This window comes from Camelus dromedarius, chromosome 11 (genome assembly GCF_036321535.1).
Source record: "Camelus dromedarius isolate mCamDro1 chromosome 11, mCamDro1.pat, whole genome shotgun sequence".
Classification (NCBI taxonomy): Eukaryota; Metazoa; Chordata; class Mammalia; order Artiodactyla; family Camelidae; genus Camelus; species Camelus dromedarius.
The window spans coordinates 37,571,531-37,590,489 of NC_087446.1; the positions used below are offsets into that span (position 1 = coordinate 37,571,531).

Sequence of the window (18,959 nt, forward strand, 5' to 3'; positions counted from 1 at the left end):
ATGTGTATTTGGTCTTTGATACCTTCTTCAGAGAGTGAGATAGGGATTTAAATTGTTTTCTTTTTTTCTTTTCCTTTTCCTGCTGGACTTGTAACTCTTGAGTGTGATTCTGTGTAGGACCAGATCATAAGGCAGCACGGGTTACTTAAGACTGATCAGAGTAAGTATGCTCTAGTGGTTAGAGGCTGGGGCTCTGGAATCAGAAATTCTACGTTTGAATCCTGACCCAATCCTTTTCTGCTGTGTGCCCGTGAGAGTATTACTTTACTTTTCCGTGCCTCATTTCCCCATCCACGAAAGGGAGATAAAAGTACCCACTTCACTGGATCGTTGGGAGAAACATAAAATTAAGGTAAGGAGGAAACTGCTTGCCAATGAAAGACCCTCAAAGGTTAGAGAGTAATAAAACAGAAATCTATATATAATCTCCCACCTGCCTAAACAAAACAACTTTCGCGGCTCACCGTTCCTAAACTTCTTGTCATGGCACCCCGCCCCCAACCTGATCTGCCCTATTTGCCTTTGCAGGCTTAGCGCCAATCTTCCCTCGGGTGTTCTTAGCGGCTGCGGGCACTCAGCGCTCGCGGCAGCTCGGTCGTGGTCCAGACTCCCTCCCGCCCTCCCGCCCGCCTAGGCGGGCATCCTTAACGCCTCCGCGCCTCGGGGCTCACGTCACCCCCTATGCAGAGACAGACTTCCTTCTCCTCTCCCCGCGCTCCTGGCACTTCAAAACCTCTACGTGAGCTTTTCTCCCGCTGTTATCATTGTTCACAGGGTTTGACTCGCCCGCACGCCCTAGATGCTCAATTAAAGTGGTCTTAAAGGAAAACGCTGTACCTTTTCCCGCAAATACAAAACGGGGGGCTCTGGGTGGGGAGGGGAGACTTGGTCGGTAAGCAATGTCCTTCCACCCTTAAATCCGTTGCCCCGAGTGCCGGGGCCAGCCACGTCGCCCAGGGGTCGGGGCGGGGGCGGGGCTCCCTCGCCAGGACTCCTCTGCTCTACGCGGACCTCCAGACTTGCCCTGGACGCCGACGGTCACGGGGCCGTCGCGCACCACGCAGCACCCCCAACCCCCGCGCACAGCTGGAGACGGGTCCCCGCCCTTCCCCCGGAGCGGCGGCGCCGGAGCGGGCGCGGTGCATTGTGGGCAGAGGGGCGGGGGTTGGGAAGATGGCGGCTCCCAGCCTCCTCAACTGGAGGCGAGTTTCCTCCTTCACGGGGCCGGTCCCCCGCGCCCGGCACGGACACCGGGCGGTGGCCATCCGGGAGTTGATGATCATCTTTGGAGGGGGCAACGAGGGCATCGCGGACGAGCTGCACGTCTACAACACGGGTAGGCGCGGCGACAGTTCTTCGGCCCCGCCTGTGGGAGCCGCGGAGGGGGAGGGGAGGCGAGGCGGTGGCCGCGGCCCTGACAGCTGTCACCGCCGGGTCACTGCCTCCACTGGCGGGTGGCGGGGAGCGCGGCTCGGCCGGGCGGCCCCGTTCCCGCAGTGTCCTGGGCGGGAGCTCCATTTCCCCGGGATCCGCGGGGCAGAACTGGCCATGAGCGGGGCGCGCCGGCCCTCGGGCAGGCGGTCCCGGACCCCCCCGCTCCGGCCCTGCTGGCGGACGTAGGCTAGAGAGACTGTTTCCACCCTCCTGGGCCTCTTCCCCAAGTCTCGCCCACTCCGGGGCCCCGAAATCCCGCCCCTGTCAAAAACCAAGTCCAAACCAAAGCTCTTCTGGGCCTTTCCTGTCTTTGCCTTCCTTCCTTCCTTCCGTGGGAGGAAGAGAATATAGTGGGAATGAGGAGGAAAAGCGAGAGGCCTTCTAGTACTTAAACCACAAATACAACCCGGTATCTGGCAGGTGCAGTCAAGATTTTTACCCCATTGGTAGCCCTCTTAACTGACGGCGAAGTGGTTCATGGGTGAGACCCGCGCCTGTCTTTGCATGACTGAGTGTGTGTGCCCAAGCTCATCAGTGCAGCGCTCGCTCGGAAAGAGTACTGTCAGCTTGAGTGCCGCTGCAAATCAGCAATGCCCCCAGCCAGGGAAGCCCTGCTTTTGAGTACCTCCGTGGAATAGAAAGGAGGTTGGGATTTCATTTTTTTTCACTTATAAATGCGCCAGCTATCATGAGAAAGCTGTTTGCTTGGTGTAAGTTTAATTAATGAATTTTGGGTCTATGTCATGATCAGTAACTTTTCTTTGACCAAACAACTTAATCTTAGTGTCATTTAAAAATTAATAAAATGGTGATGTAGAGGGAATTTTAATTTTTCACCTTCTCCTCCTCCTGACACCCCAGCATAAAAAGTTTAAAAGTTAGTTAATAATTTAGTGTCATGTAAAAACCTTGGCTTTGGAATAAGTTAGACCTGGTTTGAATTTTGCTTTGCCAGTTGCCCAGAATCAGCGCTAAAGTTAGTAAACCTAGGTGTCAGATTTTTCGCTTGTAGACTGGAGAGGATGATACTCACCAAGTAGGATTTTTGTGAGAAATTAAATTATATAGATCAGGGTTTTTCAACAGCAGCACTATCAACACTTGAAAGGGAGACTTCTTTGTTGTAGGGGGCTGCACTGTATTCACAAAGATGTTTGACAGCATCCCTAGCATCTACCCACCAGTTTCCAGTAGCTTCCCCCCCCCCCCCACCAGATATGACACCAAAATTTTTTTGTTTGTCCCTTGGGGCAAAATTATTCCCAATAACCACTGATATAGATGATACATATAAAAGTACATACTTATAGTTTGTTATAACTGTTTTTTATAATTGGTTTTAATTTTATTTTGGCAACTAGTTACAAATCAGTGGTTCCTACCAGCTGTTAGAGGAGACATCCCTCCAGGCTGCGCTGCCCATGGATTTGTCTGTGATGGTACCAGAATATTAGTGTTTGGGGGAATGGTTGAATATGGAAGATACAGCAATGAGTTATATGAGTTACAAGTAAGTGTCTTTCAAGTTTATTATCTCAAGCTGAAGCTTTATTAACGATTGTGTTCATAATTCTTTGAAATTCTTTGCAAAATATTTCATTAACATACTTAAAATAGTGTGAGCTTCACATTTTATAGCATCAAAGAAAACTTTTTTTAGCCAAAGTTTCTAATGTAAGTCTTTTTCCAGTATCCAGTGCAACATTTGTAACGTTAAGATACCTGTTACTTAGCATCAATTGTACGTGTTATATGTTTGGCCTTTTGTAACTTAGTGCAGTGTTTTTCAACTTTAGCCCGCAGCAGAAGCACCTGGAGGGTTTGTGAAAACACAGATTGCTGGCCCCTGCCCTCAGAGTTTCTGAATCAAGATTCTCTGTAGTAGGGCCTCACAACTTGCGTCTCACCAAATTCCCACCTAATGCTCTTGGTCTCCAGACCATCCTTTGAAAACTTCTGTCTTAGTTATAGAAATTGTTACCCTCACATTAATAATCACTTTTTTTTTCTTTTCTGGCAAAACATACAAAAGGGGTAACAATTTCAAATAGCCTTTCTGAATTTGACTCTCTAATAAAACAGACTCAGAGACTTCTGTGACAGCTCTGAACTTTTATTCCTGAACTGTGCATATATTCCTGGGGCTATAATCATGAGGGTATCTGGTAGTTGGCAGACGTAGGTGGATTATGTCTATTTACAAGCAGTTCATTTAAAATTTTTTAAAAAATAGTTTCAGATAATCTTTATTGCTTATTTAAAGGTTAAAATAAATACCATTCATGGATTACCTAATTTCAAAAAGTGAGAGTACATAAATTACATTTAATCTTAAAGCTGTAAATAATGTTGAATTTTTCATTTCAACAAATATTTTAGAACTGCTAGTGTTTATTTTTATAAGCTTAGCTTGCCATTGTGGAAAGCTGTGAATATGAATGACTAGACTGAATTTCTATTGCAACATTCATTTTGATTCCAGAAGTTATCTGCTTACTTGTCATTTGTCCCCAAAGTACCTTTTTGAAACCTGACTGGATTCGGATTAAAATGTATTGGTATGATGTTACACTATTGACCATATAGGAATACTTTCCTGATTTTGTCTGAGTTTATTTATGCTCTTTTTTAGGCAAGTCGTTGGTTATGGAAAAAAGTGAAACCCCATCCCCCTTCTTCTGGTTTACCTCCTTGTCCTCGGCTTGGACATAGCTTCTCTTTATATGGTAACAAATGCTATTTGTTTGGTGGCTTAGCAAATGAAAGTGAAGATTCAAACAATAATGTTCCCAGGTATGCCGACATTTTTTCAGACCAAATGTTTATTTTATGATTTAGATTAAGAATGTTTTATTTCCCACATTTAATTATTAAAAGGGATGAAGCTTAGTCATTTGCATTTAAACCTAACAGTGAATAAATTTGTTTCCATTTGTGTTTTCCTTAGTCCTAAAATATATCTGTTTTCAAAATTATGCCTTTTCTAATCAGAAATCATCTTATTAAGTTGTTATTAATATAACTGCTTGTAGCAGTATATTTGTAGATGTTAAGCCATAAAGTAATTTAGTTGTCGTAAGTGGTAATGAAAAGTAACATGGTTATTTTCAAATTAGATTTCTCTGGGAATTTGGTGACAAAAATCTGACTATAAATGAAGGCCAATATGTTTCTTATGTAGGAAGCTGTTAGAGTGTCTTACACATGCTAATAATTTTTGAACCAATCCTCTCCCAGTTTTTGCAAACAGAATTAATCACTGCCTCCTTTCTTTTTGTATAGTGTTTTGATCACATGGTCATTATAGGATGTGAGATTTGGAGATTTAGTGTCTAAAAGGCTCTTTTTTAATTCATTGCTTACCGTGTATGTCCTTTAAAGGAAGTAATCTAAGCCTGTTTTCCTTCACTGTGAAATGGGAGTGATTAAATACCTACTTTTCAGTGCCACTGTGACCGCTAAATAAGATCATTGGCATAATTTTAAAAGCACTTTCAAGTTACCATCAACATCAGTAGTTACCATCACCACAATGTCTTTTTACCAATGTTAGATTCATTAGTTTGATACCAGAATCTTAGCTTTTTTCCCCTCAAACTTTAAAAAATAACATACAGTAAAACATCATGGAAAATTTGGAAACTGTAGAAAAGGAAAAAAAATTATCCCACCACATGAATCCAGATACTTTTAGCACATCTTTTTTCAATTTTCCATTTAACAGATTTTTTTAGATACAGACTCATAAAATTCAAGAAATTAGAAAGTATACAAAGTTATTTCTCTTAGTATCACTGTTCTCAACATAGGCAAACACACATAATTCAACTCCATGTGTATCTTCTGGGACCTTTTTCATGTAACACATTATATTAATCAGCTTTCAGTTGTTTTAAGGGCAAACTTCTCAAGTTTATGCTGCTTGAGGGAGCAACTAGATACATGTGATGCTTTTTAAAGCCTCTTATTAAAGCTAGCAAGTTCATTTCTCTTGACATTCCATTGGTCAAAGCAAGCCATAAGGCTAAGACCTGAGTCGATGATGCAAGGATGTTTATTGTGCTTGTTAGGAGAGGAGAGTTGGGAACATTAATCTGATCCTACACAGACATGTATTTTCCTTTATAAAAGTGGGATCATTCTTTTTGCTTTATGACTTTGGATGTTTACTTGTTTGGTTTTTTGTTTGTTTGCTTTTACCTTTAACAGTATATGTTGGAGATCTTTACATGAAAGTAGATATGGATTGACCTTATTTTTTTTTAAAGGCTGAAAAGTAGTCAGTTATGCAAATTATTTAACCATTCCTCTACAGATGGACATTTAAATATTTCCATTATTTTGCTATTACAGTTTTTGCACATGTATTAATATTTTTTATAGGATTGATACTTATATAAGTGGAATTGAGAGGGTGGTCAAAGGGTACATTTAAGTTTGTTAGGTACTCCTGAAACAACCTCCAAAGAGACAGCTATTTTATATTCCCAATAGTGGTGTATAAGAGTGCCTACACCCTTGGCAATACTGAATCGTCTCACTCTTCTTAGTTTTTCCTAACACAATCAATGAAATACATTTCATGGGATTATTTTGATTTATTTATTTATTTTTAAACTAGGAATGAGCTTGATTAACAATGCTTTTGGACATTTACAATTCCTTTTCTGAAATTGTTCAAATCTTTATTTTTCTTTTTTAAAAAGAATTGAAGTATAAATTATATACCATTAAATTCATCCTTTTAATATGTACAATTCAATGATTTTTAGCAATTTACAGTGTTGTGTAACCATTACCACAATCCAGTTTAAGAACATTTCCATCAATCCAAAAAGAAACTTCTTACTCATTTGCAGTCAGTGCCTATTCCCATCATGATTCCTGGACAACTGCCAGTCTACTTTCTGTCTCCATAGGTTAACCTTTTCTGAACATTCCATATAAATGTGATTTTCTGCATTTATCTTCTTTCACTTAGCATAATGTTCTTGAGGTTCAGCCATGTTGTAGCATATGTCAAATATCTCTTCCTTTTTATTGCTGAGTTGTGTTGATACATCACATTTTGTCTATCTGTTCATCAGTTGACAGACATTTGGATTGTTTCTAGTTTTTGGCTTTTATGAATAATGCTGCTTTGATAATTTGCATACAAAAGTCTTTGTATATATATGTATTCATTTTTCTTGGTTAGTAGTAGCAATTCTACTAGTAGAATTGCTGGGTCATATAGTAAATTTAGGTTTAATTTCTTAAGCACTAAGACTGTTTTCTGAAGTGACTACCATCTTACATTCGCAATGTATGAGTGTTTCAAATTTTCTACATCCTTGCTAACACTTGTTACCATCTATCTTTTTTGATTGTGGCCAGCCTAGTGGGTATAAGGTGGTGTCTCGTTGTGGTTTTAATTTGCATTTCCCTAATGACTAATGATGCTGAGCATCTTTTCATAGGCTTTTTAGCCACTTGTATATGTTATTTGGTGAAATTTCTTTTTTCTTTTCTTTTTTCTTTTTTTTGGTGCTCAGTAAAGGTTTATTACGTTAAAAATACATCATCGGACATCAGGCACTCAGGTCAGACCTGTGTCTTTGGTGAAATTTCTATTCAAATCTTTGTTCATTTTAAAGTTAAGTTGTTTGTATTCGTATTATTGAATTGTAAGAGTTCTTTATATATTCTAGATGCAAGTTTGCTTTTTAAAAAATCAGATACATGATTTGCAAATATTTTCTTCCAGTCTGTAGCCTGTCGTTTCATTTTCTTAATGGTATCTTTTGAAGCATAAAGTTTTTACTTTTGGTAAGTTCTGTTTATTCATTTTTTCTCTTATGGATTATGCTTTTAGCATCCTTTTTAAGAATTCTTTGCCTGTTTCAAGGTTATGAAGATTTGTTCCTCTGTTTTCTCCTTAGAGTTCTATAGTTTTAGCTCTTACATTTTTTATCTGTGATTCATTTTGAGGTAATTCTTATGCCTGGGGTAAAGTGAGTATCTAATAAATTCATCTTTTTACATGTGGCTATCCAGTTGTCCCAATACTGTTTGTTAAAAAGATTATCCTTTTCCCACTGTATTGCTTTGGCATCTTTGTTGAAAATCAGTTCGCCATAAATGCAAGGGTTTATTTCTGGACTCTCAATTCTTTTCCACTGATCTGTATATCTGGCCTTATGCCAGTACCATACTGTCTTGATTATGATACCTTTGTAGTAAGTTTTGAAATAGGAAGATGTTAAGTTCTCAAATTTTATTATCTTTTTCAAGAGTGTTTTGTCTGTACACTTACCTAGCAGGGGAGATACCATGATCACAAAGGTGGTTTTCCCAGGGCAAGGATTATCCATTGCACTTCAGATGTGCTGACCCCTGCAATTTCCCCAAATGTGGGAGACTGGACTGTATAATTTGTGGTAGTGGGAGAAGGAAAAAAAAAAAAAGAGTGTTTTGTCTATCCTGAATCCTTCGCATTTCTGGGTAAATTGTAGGATCAGCTTGCCAATTTCTGCGAAAAGTTCTGCTGGGATTTTGATAGGGATAGTGTTGAATATATAGATCAATTTGTGGAAAGTTACTGTCTTATTGAGTCTTCCAGCAATATTTTGAGGTTTTCAATGTACAAATCTTGCTCTTATTTTGTTAAATTTATTGCTAAGTTTTTATTCTTTTGAATGACATTGTGAATAGACTTGTTTTCTTAATTTCATTTTTGAATTGTTCATTGCTAGGATGTAGAAATACAGTTTGTCTTTGTAGATTGATCTTGTATCCTGTAACCTTGCTGAATTTATTTATTATTTCTGATCATATTTTCATGGATTTCAGTTTTTATTTTTATTATTGATTCTTAGGAGTTCTGTCTATATTTTATATGTTCCAAATATTTTTTCCAAGTCTTCTGTTTGCCTCCCCCCTCCCCCTGCTTTTTAAGGATTTTCATTTTTGTTTCATCAAGTTTGGCAATATATTTTTTTAATGGCTTTCTGGCTTTATATCTTGCTTATTAGGAAATCTCTTCTATCCCAACACTATGAAAATAATTTTTCTGTATTTTCTTCTAGTACCTTCACAGCTTTGTTTTTTTGTTTAAAATATTAATACATTTGGAATATATTTTTGTGACTAGTGTAAGGCTCTTTGCTTTTTCTTCAGAATGGGTTTTCAGTTCTCCCACCACCATTTATTTAATAAGCCATCCACCCCCTACACTTTAGAAATCCCATCTCTGTCATATCTGAATTTTCATATAAATGGGTCTTTTTCTAGGTTCTTTAGACCAGGGGTACAAACTACATTATGTAGGCAAAAATCTGGCCTGCTGCCTGTTTCTGCTAGTTAAGTTTCGTTGGAACACAGCCATGTCATTCATTTACATATTGTCTATGGCTGCTTTCATATTAAAAGAGCAGAATTGAGTAGTTGTGACAGAATTTATGGCCTGTAAAGCCTAAAATATTTACTCTGTGATTCTTTACAGAAGGTTTGTCAACTCTTGTTCTACACTCTATTCTGTTTCATTAATATATTTACCTTTCTATCATCAATTATGATGTTTGCTATAGACTTCTAGCATATGCCTTTAGTCAGATTAAGGAAGTTTTCTTTCTTAAAATTTATATATATATATATATATATTTTTGTTGTTGAATTATACTTACTGTACAATATTATATGTTACAGGTGTACAATGTAGTGATTCACAATTTTTAAAGGTTATATTCCACTTATAGTTATTGTAAAATATTGGCTATATTCCCCATGTTGTACAGTATATCCTTATAGCTTATTTTGTACCTAATAGTTTGTATCTCTTAATCCCTTACTCTTATATTACTGCCCTCCTTCCTTCCCTCTCCCCACTGGTAACCACTAGTTTGTTCTCTATATCTGTGAGTCTGCTTTTTTGTTATATTTACTAGTTTGTTATATATTTTTTTAATTCCACATATATAAGGAAGTTTTCTTAAATCTATAGTTTGCTAATTCATTTTTTTCTCTTTTTTTGACCAAAAATGGATGTTGAAATAGTTCTAATTCATTTCAGGTATGGAAATGAGCTTACTATTTCTTTCCTTTAACCCATTAATTTTGTGAATTATTATGATTAGGTTCTGGAATATGAGCTACCTTTTAATTCCTAGTTAAACCCCACTTTATTACGTTAGTGTTATTTTCACACTTTACTGAGTTTACCCTGCTAACATTTACTTATACTATATATAGTTATTTGTTTGTCTACATTGTCTTTATTTCGGGAAGTGAAATATTATTCTCATCTGACTTGAGTGTCAGGATTATGTTACCCCCGGGAGCATAATCAAGGTTATGCTCTGAGATTATGGGAAATTCTCCATCTTTCATTATGCTTAAATAACATTATTTCTTGAATATTTAGTAGAAATTTCCCATAATTGTCTGGTATTGGTATAATTTAGGAGTTTTGACTGCCTTTTCAATATCTCTTACAGTTACTGATCTGTTTACATTTTCTCCCTTTTCTTGAGTCATTTTGGTAATTTATATTTTCCTTGAAAAATCATCTACCTCTAGATTTTTAAATTTATTGAGAAAAACTATAAGACAATTCTCTGTATATCTTTAAAATCTCTGTGTAGTTTTATCTCTTTTCTCATTCTTAAATATATGTATTGTTTTTTCTTTTTTCTAACAGATTTGCTAGTGGTTTGTTATTTTATTGGTGTTTCCAATGAACCATTTTTAGTTTTATTAATGATCTGTTTTTCTTTTTTATTTCCTTAACTCTATTTCACGTCTCTAAATTTTTCCTTTTTCCTAACTTCTTTTAAACTTCTAATAGGTTGAATGCTTTTTCTAACTTTTTTTTCTAAGCTTTTTCTAACTTCTCATAATCTGAATGCTTATTAGTTTATTTATTTTAGTAGTGTTTCCTAATAAATGCTACACATTTTCTTCTGTTTACAGCTTGGACATATTTTATAGGTTTTGATATATAGTGCTCTTCTTGTCATTAATTTCTCTTTTCTCTTTAATCCAAAGGTAATTTGGCATAATTCTCTAAAATTTCCAAATGGAAAGTTTTGTTATTATTGTTAATATCTAGTTTTATTATACTGAGGTCAAAAATTGTAGTCTATTGGGTTTCTCCTTTATAGTAATTGTTTTTGTGGTCTTTTTCACAGTCAGTTTTTATAATTATTCCATAAATGTTCATAAAGATTGTGAGTTCTTGATTGGGTACAAGTTTATTAAGTCAGTGTTTTAAATCATTACTCAAAAAGCTTTTTTATTTTATGGATCTAGGTCATATCAACTTCTGAATGATGTGTTAAAATCTCCCAGTGTGATTGTGAATTTGTGTTTTGTTCCCGGTGTGTCTGATTTCAACCTGTGTATATTATTTTGTTATAGACTTATCTTTTGTAAATAGGACTAACAATTAGCCAGTATAAATTGGTATAGCATACTGGCTGGCATTCATTTTGATCTGTTTAAGTCTATGCCATATCACTTGTTAAATAGTTTTAATATCATCCTTGCTATTAATAGCTTATAGCTGGGTTCCAAGTTCTTTTATTTTGTTTCCCCTGCATACTCCCTACCCCTAAGAGACTTTGTCTTATAGTAAGGAAGTTTTTTCCTGCCCTTGTAATTTTATGTCTTCCATCTACTCTTCTTGCTATTGCTTCCCCACACCCATATTCTTGCATTTGCTAGATTTGTAAAAATTGTGATGAGGTTGAATATTTATGTGTATATGTGTGTTTACATATCTTTTATGTATGTGTATACTCACACATTTAGATAATTTGTATTTCCTGTTCTGTGAGCTGTCTATCTGTATCCTTTTATCTATGTTGTATGATTTATCATTATCTTGGTTTTGTAGGAACTCTTTATATTAAGAAAAATTGATCTCTTTCTGTGATGTGTACCAAATTTGTTTTTAGTTTGTCTTTTCTCCTGACATTGTTTATATAGCATTTTTTCCCTAACCATCTTATTTCCATAGACGATGCTTTGCTTTTTTTTCCCTCTCCTTCCTTTTTCTTGATTTATTGTTTTTCTTTGATTCTTTCTTTCCTTTGAATGATTTGAAAATTACACATGCTGATTCTGTGCTTCTTTTAGTTGCCTGGAAATTATCACACACATTTAAACTGAAGATGCTTTGTCATCTTTGGGAATAGATTACTATGTTTGCCTTTAGCCTTTTTTTGCTTACCCCCTTTTTACATGTGTTTCATACAGTCGTGGATCTTATTCCAGATTACAATAATGTTAAGAAATTAATTTTTGTCAGCCTTTCTTAGTGATTATTTAGACCTCACAGCTACAGTTATCAACATCAATTTAAATTTAATTATAAATTACTATTTTCTTTGCATTACCATTTCTTTGATTCAATGTATTCTTTCTTGGATTTCTTTTTATTTTTCCCAGATGATCTAGAATCATTTTTCCCCCAAACAATTACATGGCTAAGCTTTGAAGTTTTATATATTCTAAATATGTTTAATTTTGCCTTCATACTTGAATAATAATTTGATTACTCAATTCATTAAGGAATAGATTCCTATAAAAGCCATTTTGGTCAAAACATCCATGTCACAGATGAGACATTTAATGCCTATTTCTAAAGTGAAAAAGCTATGTAGGGCATTGCTATGACATTATAGAATGAAAATTTTAAAAGAAAAAAAGAGTTGCAAAGCAACATTGGTAGTATCCCTCATTTATACAAATGTGGATATCCATAGAAATAGGTCTGAAAGGGTATTTACTAACTATTGTCAATAGTGATTGTTCTGGTTATCTAGTACCATGTAATAAACTGCCCCAAAAGTTAGTGATGCACACTAGCAACCATTTTGTTATGCTCATGGATTCTGTGCACTGGGAATTCATGAAGTACACAGCAGCGATGGCTAGGCCATCAGATGAGAAGGCTTGAATGCTCACTCTCATGTCTGATGCCTCAACTGAGATGGCTGGAGGATGAACTCAGCTGGAATTGTCATCCTGTGTGCCCACACATGGCCTCTCCAGATGGTGGTTTTGTGATAGTTGGACTTAAATGGTGGTTTGGGATTTCTGTGAGGAGGCATTCTATAGGAAAGTTGTATTGGCCTTCTGTGACTGAGCCCCAGTAGTCACATAGTGTCATTTCATCATACTCTGTTAGTCAAAGCAGTCACAGCCTGCCCAGTATCAAGGAGAGGGGACATAGACCCTAGCTTCTGATGAGAAGAGTGTCAGAAAATTTGTGGCTATATTTTGAAATCATCATGGTATTGTCATGGATAACAGTGTTGGCTAAATGATGGCAGGAATTTTTAAAATTTCTTCTGTTGTGTACTGATCCCCACAAGAGTGCCTGGTGCACAGTAGTGTTTGATAAATATATGTTGAATGAGTAAGATATGGGATTTCTGTTCTCCTAATGCGTTTCTATACTACCTGCATTTTTCACAGGAAGCATACATTATCTTTATAAATAGAAACTAAAAGTAAATAAAAGGTTTAGACCATGTTAATGTTTTAATTTCTTTCATTACATCCTAGATACTTAAATGATTTCTATGAGTTGGAGCTACAGCATGGTTCTGGTGTTGTGGGTTGGAGCATACCAGTGACTAAAGGGATTGTGCCTTCTCCCAGAGAATCCCACACAGCTGTTATATATTGCAAAAGAGATTCTGGAAGTCCTAAAATGTATGTTTTTGGTGGAATGTGTGGTGCTCGCCTGGATGACCTATGGCAACTTGACTTAGGTAAGCTTCAGTTGATTCAGGCTTAGGAACTGGTTATGACTGATAAAGGCAAATATAAAAATTGCTTTGAAAAATATTTTTGATTACAGTATTTATTGAGTTGTACTTAGATTTGATATGAATGGTTGCTGATCAGTCAGGTTGAACAAATAAATGTTTGATTTATGACAGTAACTCTCCTGTGCTCCCTATAAGTAGGGTCACCGTATGTTCTGGCTTGCCTTGGATGGTCCTGATTTATGCTTAATTACTGTCCCATGTAATTATCAGTAGCACCTTCTTTCACTTTGTAGAGTGTTCCAGATGAGGATGGTCGAATTTATGTGGTTACTCTGCCTAGAGGAAATGTGTGTGGCATTAGTAATACTGCTGCTGGCCAGTGAAAACCCTTGCGTAGCTCTTTTAAAGGGATCCTAGGAATGGATGATTGGAGAGTACGAGTGCTCTCACTTATGACTGTCTTCTACACAATGTGTTCTTACTTCAAATGTTAAAATCCCTGATCTTCGTTTTGATTCAAAACCGGTGACACCCTAGGTGCACCTCTCCATTGCATATACTATCATTCAAGTGTAAATAGATTTCTGAGATTGGCAGTTTATGTCAGCTGGAGATGTTTATTTTAAGATGAAATTAAGTAATGGTTTTGAAACATTTTTGCTTCCTTTTGGTAAGTTCTCTCTTTTTTTTTAATTCTACAAATTGAGGTAATTTGCTGTTATTACATTAAGTTGCTCATATACTTATTTTTACTTTTAGAAACTATGGCATGGTCAAAACCAGAAACTAAAGGGACAGTGCCACTTCCACGAAGTCTTCATACAGCCAGCATTATAGGAAACAAGTATGGTATTTTTTTGGTTTTTGGTCTTACTTTTTTTTTTTCTTTTTAACAAGCTTAAGAAAGATACATACAAAAAAGAGTGATGCTACAAGTTTCTTGAAAATGATTTAATAACGTTTGATTGTGCTTACTGAAACTAAAATAATGTGCCCACAGAAGCTATAGTGCTTACTGTGCCATTTTCTTACCACGCTGCCTCTTTTACCTCTTTACGTTCCTTACTCTGCAGAGAGTAAGTGTTAACATAGTGTAAGCAAAGTGTTATCAAACTGATCTATCCTCCATCGACAGGTTTGACACACCAGCTCTTTCTTTTCACATATTTTTGGTAGTGCTTGATTTGTACTCAGGTATATATTTAGTATGTATGCTCAATGATTATATTTTGAGTTACAATCATTATGATATTATAGTTACAGAGTTGTGGATAGAATGTGGAGTCTGTAACCAGATTGTTAGAATTCACATCTCAGCTTTGATTCTTTGTCCTGTCTGTTCTGGGGCAAGGAAACTTAATTTCCTCAAGTATAAAATGTGGATGATAGTAAAACCTCCTTTACAAGGTTGTCATGAGGATTGAATGGATTAATACATATAAAATGCTTCAAACAGTGCGTAGTATGTAAAGCACTCCATAAAGGTTAGCTGTTACTATTATCAACAAGTTCCCTTTTTTGTGCAACATTGGGCCAGGAGTAGGGTTACTGTTTAAATAGAATTTAAGTAAGGAATTTACCTGTGTAGGGACTTCATGTTAAAAGTAATGTTTCGGAAACAATTACTTGTAATTTAGAACCTCATTAATTTCTCTTAAAAATAGCTGTAAACAAAGTCTAATAAGATGTATTTTTTTAAAACAGCAGAATCCTTTTTATAAAAGGTGGTTGTCCATTGGAACTCTCATGTATAAAAGAGGTAAAACACAGAGCTGCTCTGATTGGCTTGAGGCCACATGGCCCTAATCTCCACCTCAGGAGCCTTCTTCAGCAGCCATTAGGCATATCTCAAAACCCCTAGGGCCCCAAGGGACATAGTTTAAAGTTTTTCATTTGAAGATACCAGTGACCAGAGTTACATGAAATTAAATCCTCTTTGGTTAGTGTACACATACAATTCTTAATTTGACTTTGGATGTCACAGATCCCTTGAGTATCTTTCTGACTGAGGTAGCCTTAGTATATTGCATACAATATTGCTTTTCAAATGTATTATAATTGAAATATTTCCCACTTTAACTGGGAAATAATTTTGCCAGAGAGAAATAATTTTGGTTCTTGTATTGCTTCATAAAATTTTAAACTCTTGAAAGAAGATCACTTTATTCATTATCTTATTTCCATCATTGTGACAGTGATAAGTGAGTTAATAGTCCTAAAGCTTTCAGTCAACAACAAAAAAATTTGTCTATTCTTAGCATTTTAAATCTAAAAAGTAAAATTAAAGCTTTATGAAACAATCAGCTACGTTATGTTTCCTTTTTTTTTTTTTTTTTGCTGTTCAGGATGTACATCTTTGGTGGATGGGTTCCACATAAGGGGGAAAATATTGAGACTTCACCTCATGATTGTGAATGGAGATGTACCAGTTCATTTTCTTACCTAAATCTGGGTGAGTCTTTTAAGAGCTACTTATTAAAATAGCATTTATTAAAAAAATAATTTTTGTTATTTTGTCATTTAAGAAAAATAGATTAGTCATGGATATTTCTATTTAGACACAGCAGAGTGGACTACCCTAGTATCAGATTCTCAGGAAGATAAAAAAAATTCAAGACCAAGACCAAGAGCTGGACACTGTGCTGTTGCAATTGGCACTCGATTGTATTTTTGGAGTGGAAGAGATGGCTACAAAAAAGCACTGAATAGTCAGGTTTGCTGCAAGGATCTTTGGTATCTTGATACTGGTAGGTAAGAGTATTTAACAAATACAGTTTTTCCTTTAGATAAATAAATACTTGAATAAACGCCTGTCTTTTAAAACTACTTTAATGCTATTGCCTCTCTTTTTCATAATTAAAAATGAATGGAAGAAATAGTATATGTAGATACTTCTCACTCCAGGAGAGTTTCTTAACTTCCCTCTCCTTGAGTTTAGAATGGATTTAATGACTCCCTTCCAAAGAATAGAGTATGGAAAAGGAGAACTAGTAGCTTTACAGTATAGAAACCTGGCAAACATCACCTTAACTAATCAAGTTCAGTATCGCCAGTGACAAGTCATGTTGATATCATTTACCCCTACCTTCCATATCATGTGATAAGAAGAAACTTCACTTCTGTGGTGCTCTTCCCCAAAATCCATAACACTGTTCTAACTATGAGAACATATCAGACAGACCCAAATTGAGAGACATTCTAGACATTCTACAGAATATGTGAACAGTACTCTTAAAAAGTTTCAAAGTGATGAAAAACAAGGAAAGACTGAGAAGTAGTCACAGATTGGAGGAGATGTGATGACCAAGTGCAAGGTGATAAATCAGATCAAATCCTAGAACAAAAAAGACATTACTTGAAAAACTGATGAAATCTGATTGTCTGTGATTTAGTTAATAAATAGTATTACTCCAGTATTAATTTCTTAGTTTTAACAAATGTGTTAGCATTAGGGGATACTGAAGGAAGGGTATATGGGAACTCTGTAATTTTTCTGTAAATCTAAAATTATTCCAAAATAAATTTAAACAAAACTATTATAACACCAAAAAAAATTTTCATATGGAACTTATATCTATAGAGTTTAAATTGTTTTTAAAGCACAATAGTAAGTTATTTATTAGTTTGAAGGAGAGGGGTGTCATGATCTAATGTACATTTTGAAATAATCACTGCACTTGTGTGGAAAATAAATTGTGGAAGGCAAGAAGAACACACAGAGACAAAAAGAGGCTTTTGCAATAGTCAAAGAAGTTTTCCACTCTTGTGTTGACAGTGGAGATGGGGAGAAATGGATAAATTCAGACATATTGTTGGAGTTCTTGTACACAGAACTGACTGATGAATTGGGTGTGGCAGATGACAGAAAGAGGAATGAAGAATGAATTTTTTAGCTTGAATAATTTGGTGCTATTTCCACTTACTGAGATGGGAAAGACTGCAGAGAAAACAGGCTTGTGGAGAAAATTAAAAGTTCCATTTAAACCCTGATAAGTTTGAAATAAGATCAAGTAGGCAGTCAAAGGAATAAAGAAGTCTGAAAGTCAGTAGGGAAATCAGATGTGGAGGTGTAATATATATTGTTATATGAGAAGAGGGGATTATCAAATGTCTATGATTCCAGTTTTTCTTTTTAAGTATAAACAGAAAAATCTAGGATACACTGTGTACCAAAGTATTATCTAAGAGGTAAGATTGTATACTCTCATGAAGTTTTTCTCTCTTACCTGTATTTTCTACAGTAGCATGCATTGCTTTTATAATGTAGAAAGTTTAATTTTAAAATTAAGATAATTGAAAAAATAATAAAAGAAACAATAAGATAAGTGTTTTCTGTAGAAGAAGTACATACTCACAAATAGGGAAAAAAAATAGAAAATTCAACTTACTGAAGCTTTGAAATTGGGAATTATTAACTGAAGTCCAAGGATAAACTTCAATCTCTGAGATTAGAAGAAAAATGTGCACTTACAAATTTTTCTCAGTAGCAAATATGTCTAACCAGATTCTCTAAGAGATCTGTGACTTTTAAAAGGTTGAAAATCATGGCTCTGAATGGCCAGTTTTTCCATTAAAGGCTGTAGACACAAATATCTATTGAAAAGTAATTATGGTCACTATCATAAAGGCAAAATTTATGTTTTGCTTTTCCTCTTGTTAAATTGGCATCAGTTTGGATGGGTTGAGGGGGAGAAGGGTTCTTTATCTTGCCTTTTTTCACTCTTAGTTAAGTTTTGTGCATTTGCTAACATTTAAAAGAGTAATATATTTCCATAAGGCTTTAAAAAAATTTTTTTTTAATTGAAGTATAGTCAGTTACAATGTGTCAGCTTCTAGTGTAGAGCACAATGTCCCAGTCATGCATTTACATACATATATTTTCATATTCTTTTTCATTAAAGGTTATTACAAGATACTGAATATAGTTCCTTGTGCTATACAGAAGAAATTTTTAAAATCTATGTTTTTATATATCATAAGGATTTTTAATGAAAAGTAGTGGTCTTTTGCTCCCACTTTCCTCCTGTTTTCCTTGCTTCACAAGTATGTGCTTTCAGCTCTGTTAAACAGTTCTTATGATATTTACTTCCATACCTCCATATAACATGAATTTATTACTTTGACTTTTATTAGTTTAGGCATGATATGCCACTTTCTACTGTGGGACTTAAGGATTTCTCTCTTCTTCTCACAGCTCTTCACCTCTCCTATGTACCTTCCCTATCCCCATTCTCTAAATATGAGTACACCTTAATTTTGTTAGATGAATGTTCAGTGTTCATATTATGACCATATAAACGCTGTTCACAGGTGTGCCATGTAGAATACTGTGAATAGCTTCCTTGCACAATTTTTTATTTGCCATGGATTAATAAACCTCACTTTGATTTCGGTTTGCGTATACTTACCACTAATTCAATCTGTGCTTTTTTATTTGTTTAAATCTTTCATTATGGTGAGATGCATCAGATATTCTATCACATTTCCTCATCTTGAAGAAATTTCTCCTCCTTCAGTCTGGGATGTTTGCCTTCCACAAGTCGAGTACACTTACCATCTTGGAGTCTCTCTTCATCATCTTTCTGAGGATATCTTTTGCCTCTCACCTGTGCTGGACTCCCTGTTTCCTGGATCTCATATTTTCCCTTTCTTAGTTTACTCCCTTATTATTTATAGAACACACCCCAGGAAAAGGATACATAAGTGATAAATTTATTTTGAGATCTTGCATTATGTGAAAATTTATTTAGTCTTCCTACTAAATTA

The 18,959-nt window shown here is 35.7% G+C and overlaps 2 protein-coding genes and 1 pseudogene across 12 annotated transcripts in view; 2 read left to right on the forward strand and 1 right to left on the reverse strand.

Moving 5' to 3' along the window:
• Positions 1-1,073, reverse strand: part of GLT8D2 (glycosyltransferase 8 domain containing 2) — a 38,149-nt gene extending 37,076 nt beyond the window's left edge. For all 5 annotated transcript variants that reach the window (XM_031462903.2, XM_064491664.1, XM_064491662.1 and 2 more), the window contains exon 1: positions 838-1,073. The gene's annotated coding sequence lies outside the window, so the exon portion shown is untranslated. The remainder of the gene's footprint in view (positions 1-837) is intronic.
• Positions 1,074-1,161: 88 nt separating this feature from the next.
• Positions 1,162-18,959, forward strand: part of HCFC2 (host cell factor C2) — an 80,050-nt gene continuing 62,252 nt past the window's right edge. For all 7 annotated transcript variants that reach the window (XR_010383191.1, XR_010383192.1, XR_010383193.1 and 4 more), the window contains exons 1-7: positions 1,162-1,336; positions 2,796-2,944; positions 4,067-4,227; positions 12,985-13,193; positions 13,953-14,037; positions 15,539-15,645; positions 15,752-15,940. Coding sequence is in view for 4 of the 7 variants with exons in the window: in XM_064491669.1 (XP_064347739.1) it covers positions 1,174-1,336; positions 2,796-2,944; positions 4,067-4,227; positions 12,985-13,193; positions 13,953-14,037; positions 15,539-15,645; positions 15,752-15,940 (1,063 nt within the window). In the remaining 3 variants the exon portion in view is untranslated. The remainder of the gene's footprint in view (positions 1,337-2,795; positions 2,945-4,066; positions 4,228-12,984; positions 13,194-13,952; positions 14,038-15,538; positions 15,646-15,751; positions 15,941-18,959) is intronic.
• Positions 7,722-7,899, forward strand: LOC116156599 (U1 spliceosomal RNA; annotated as a pseudogene).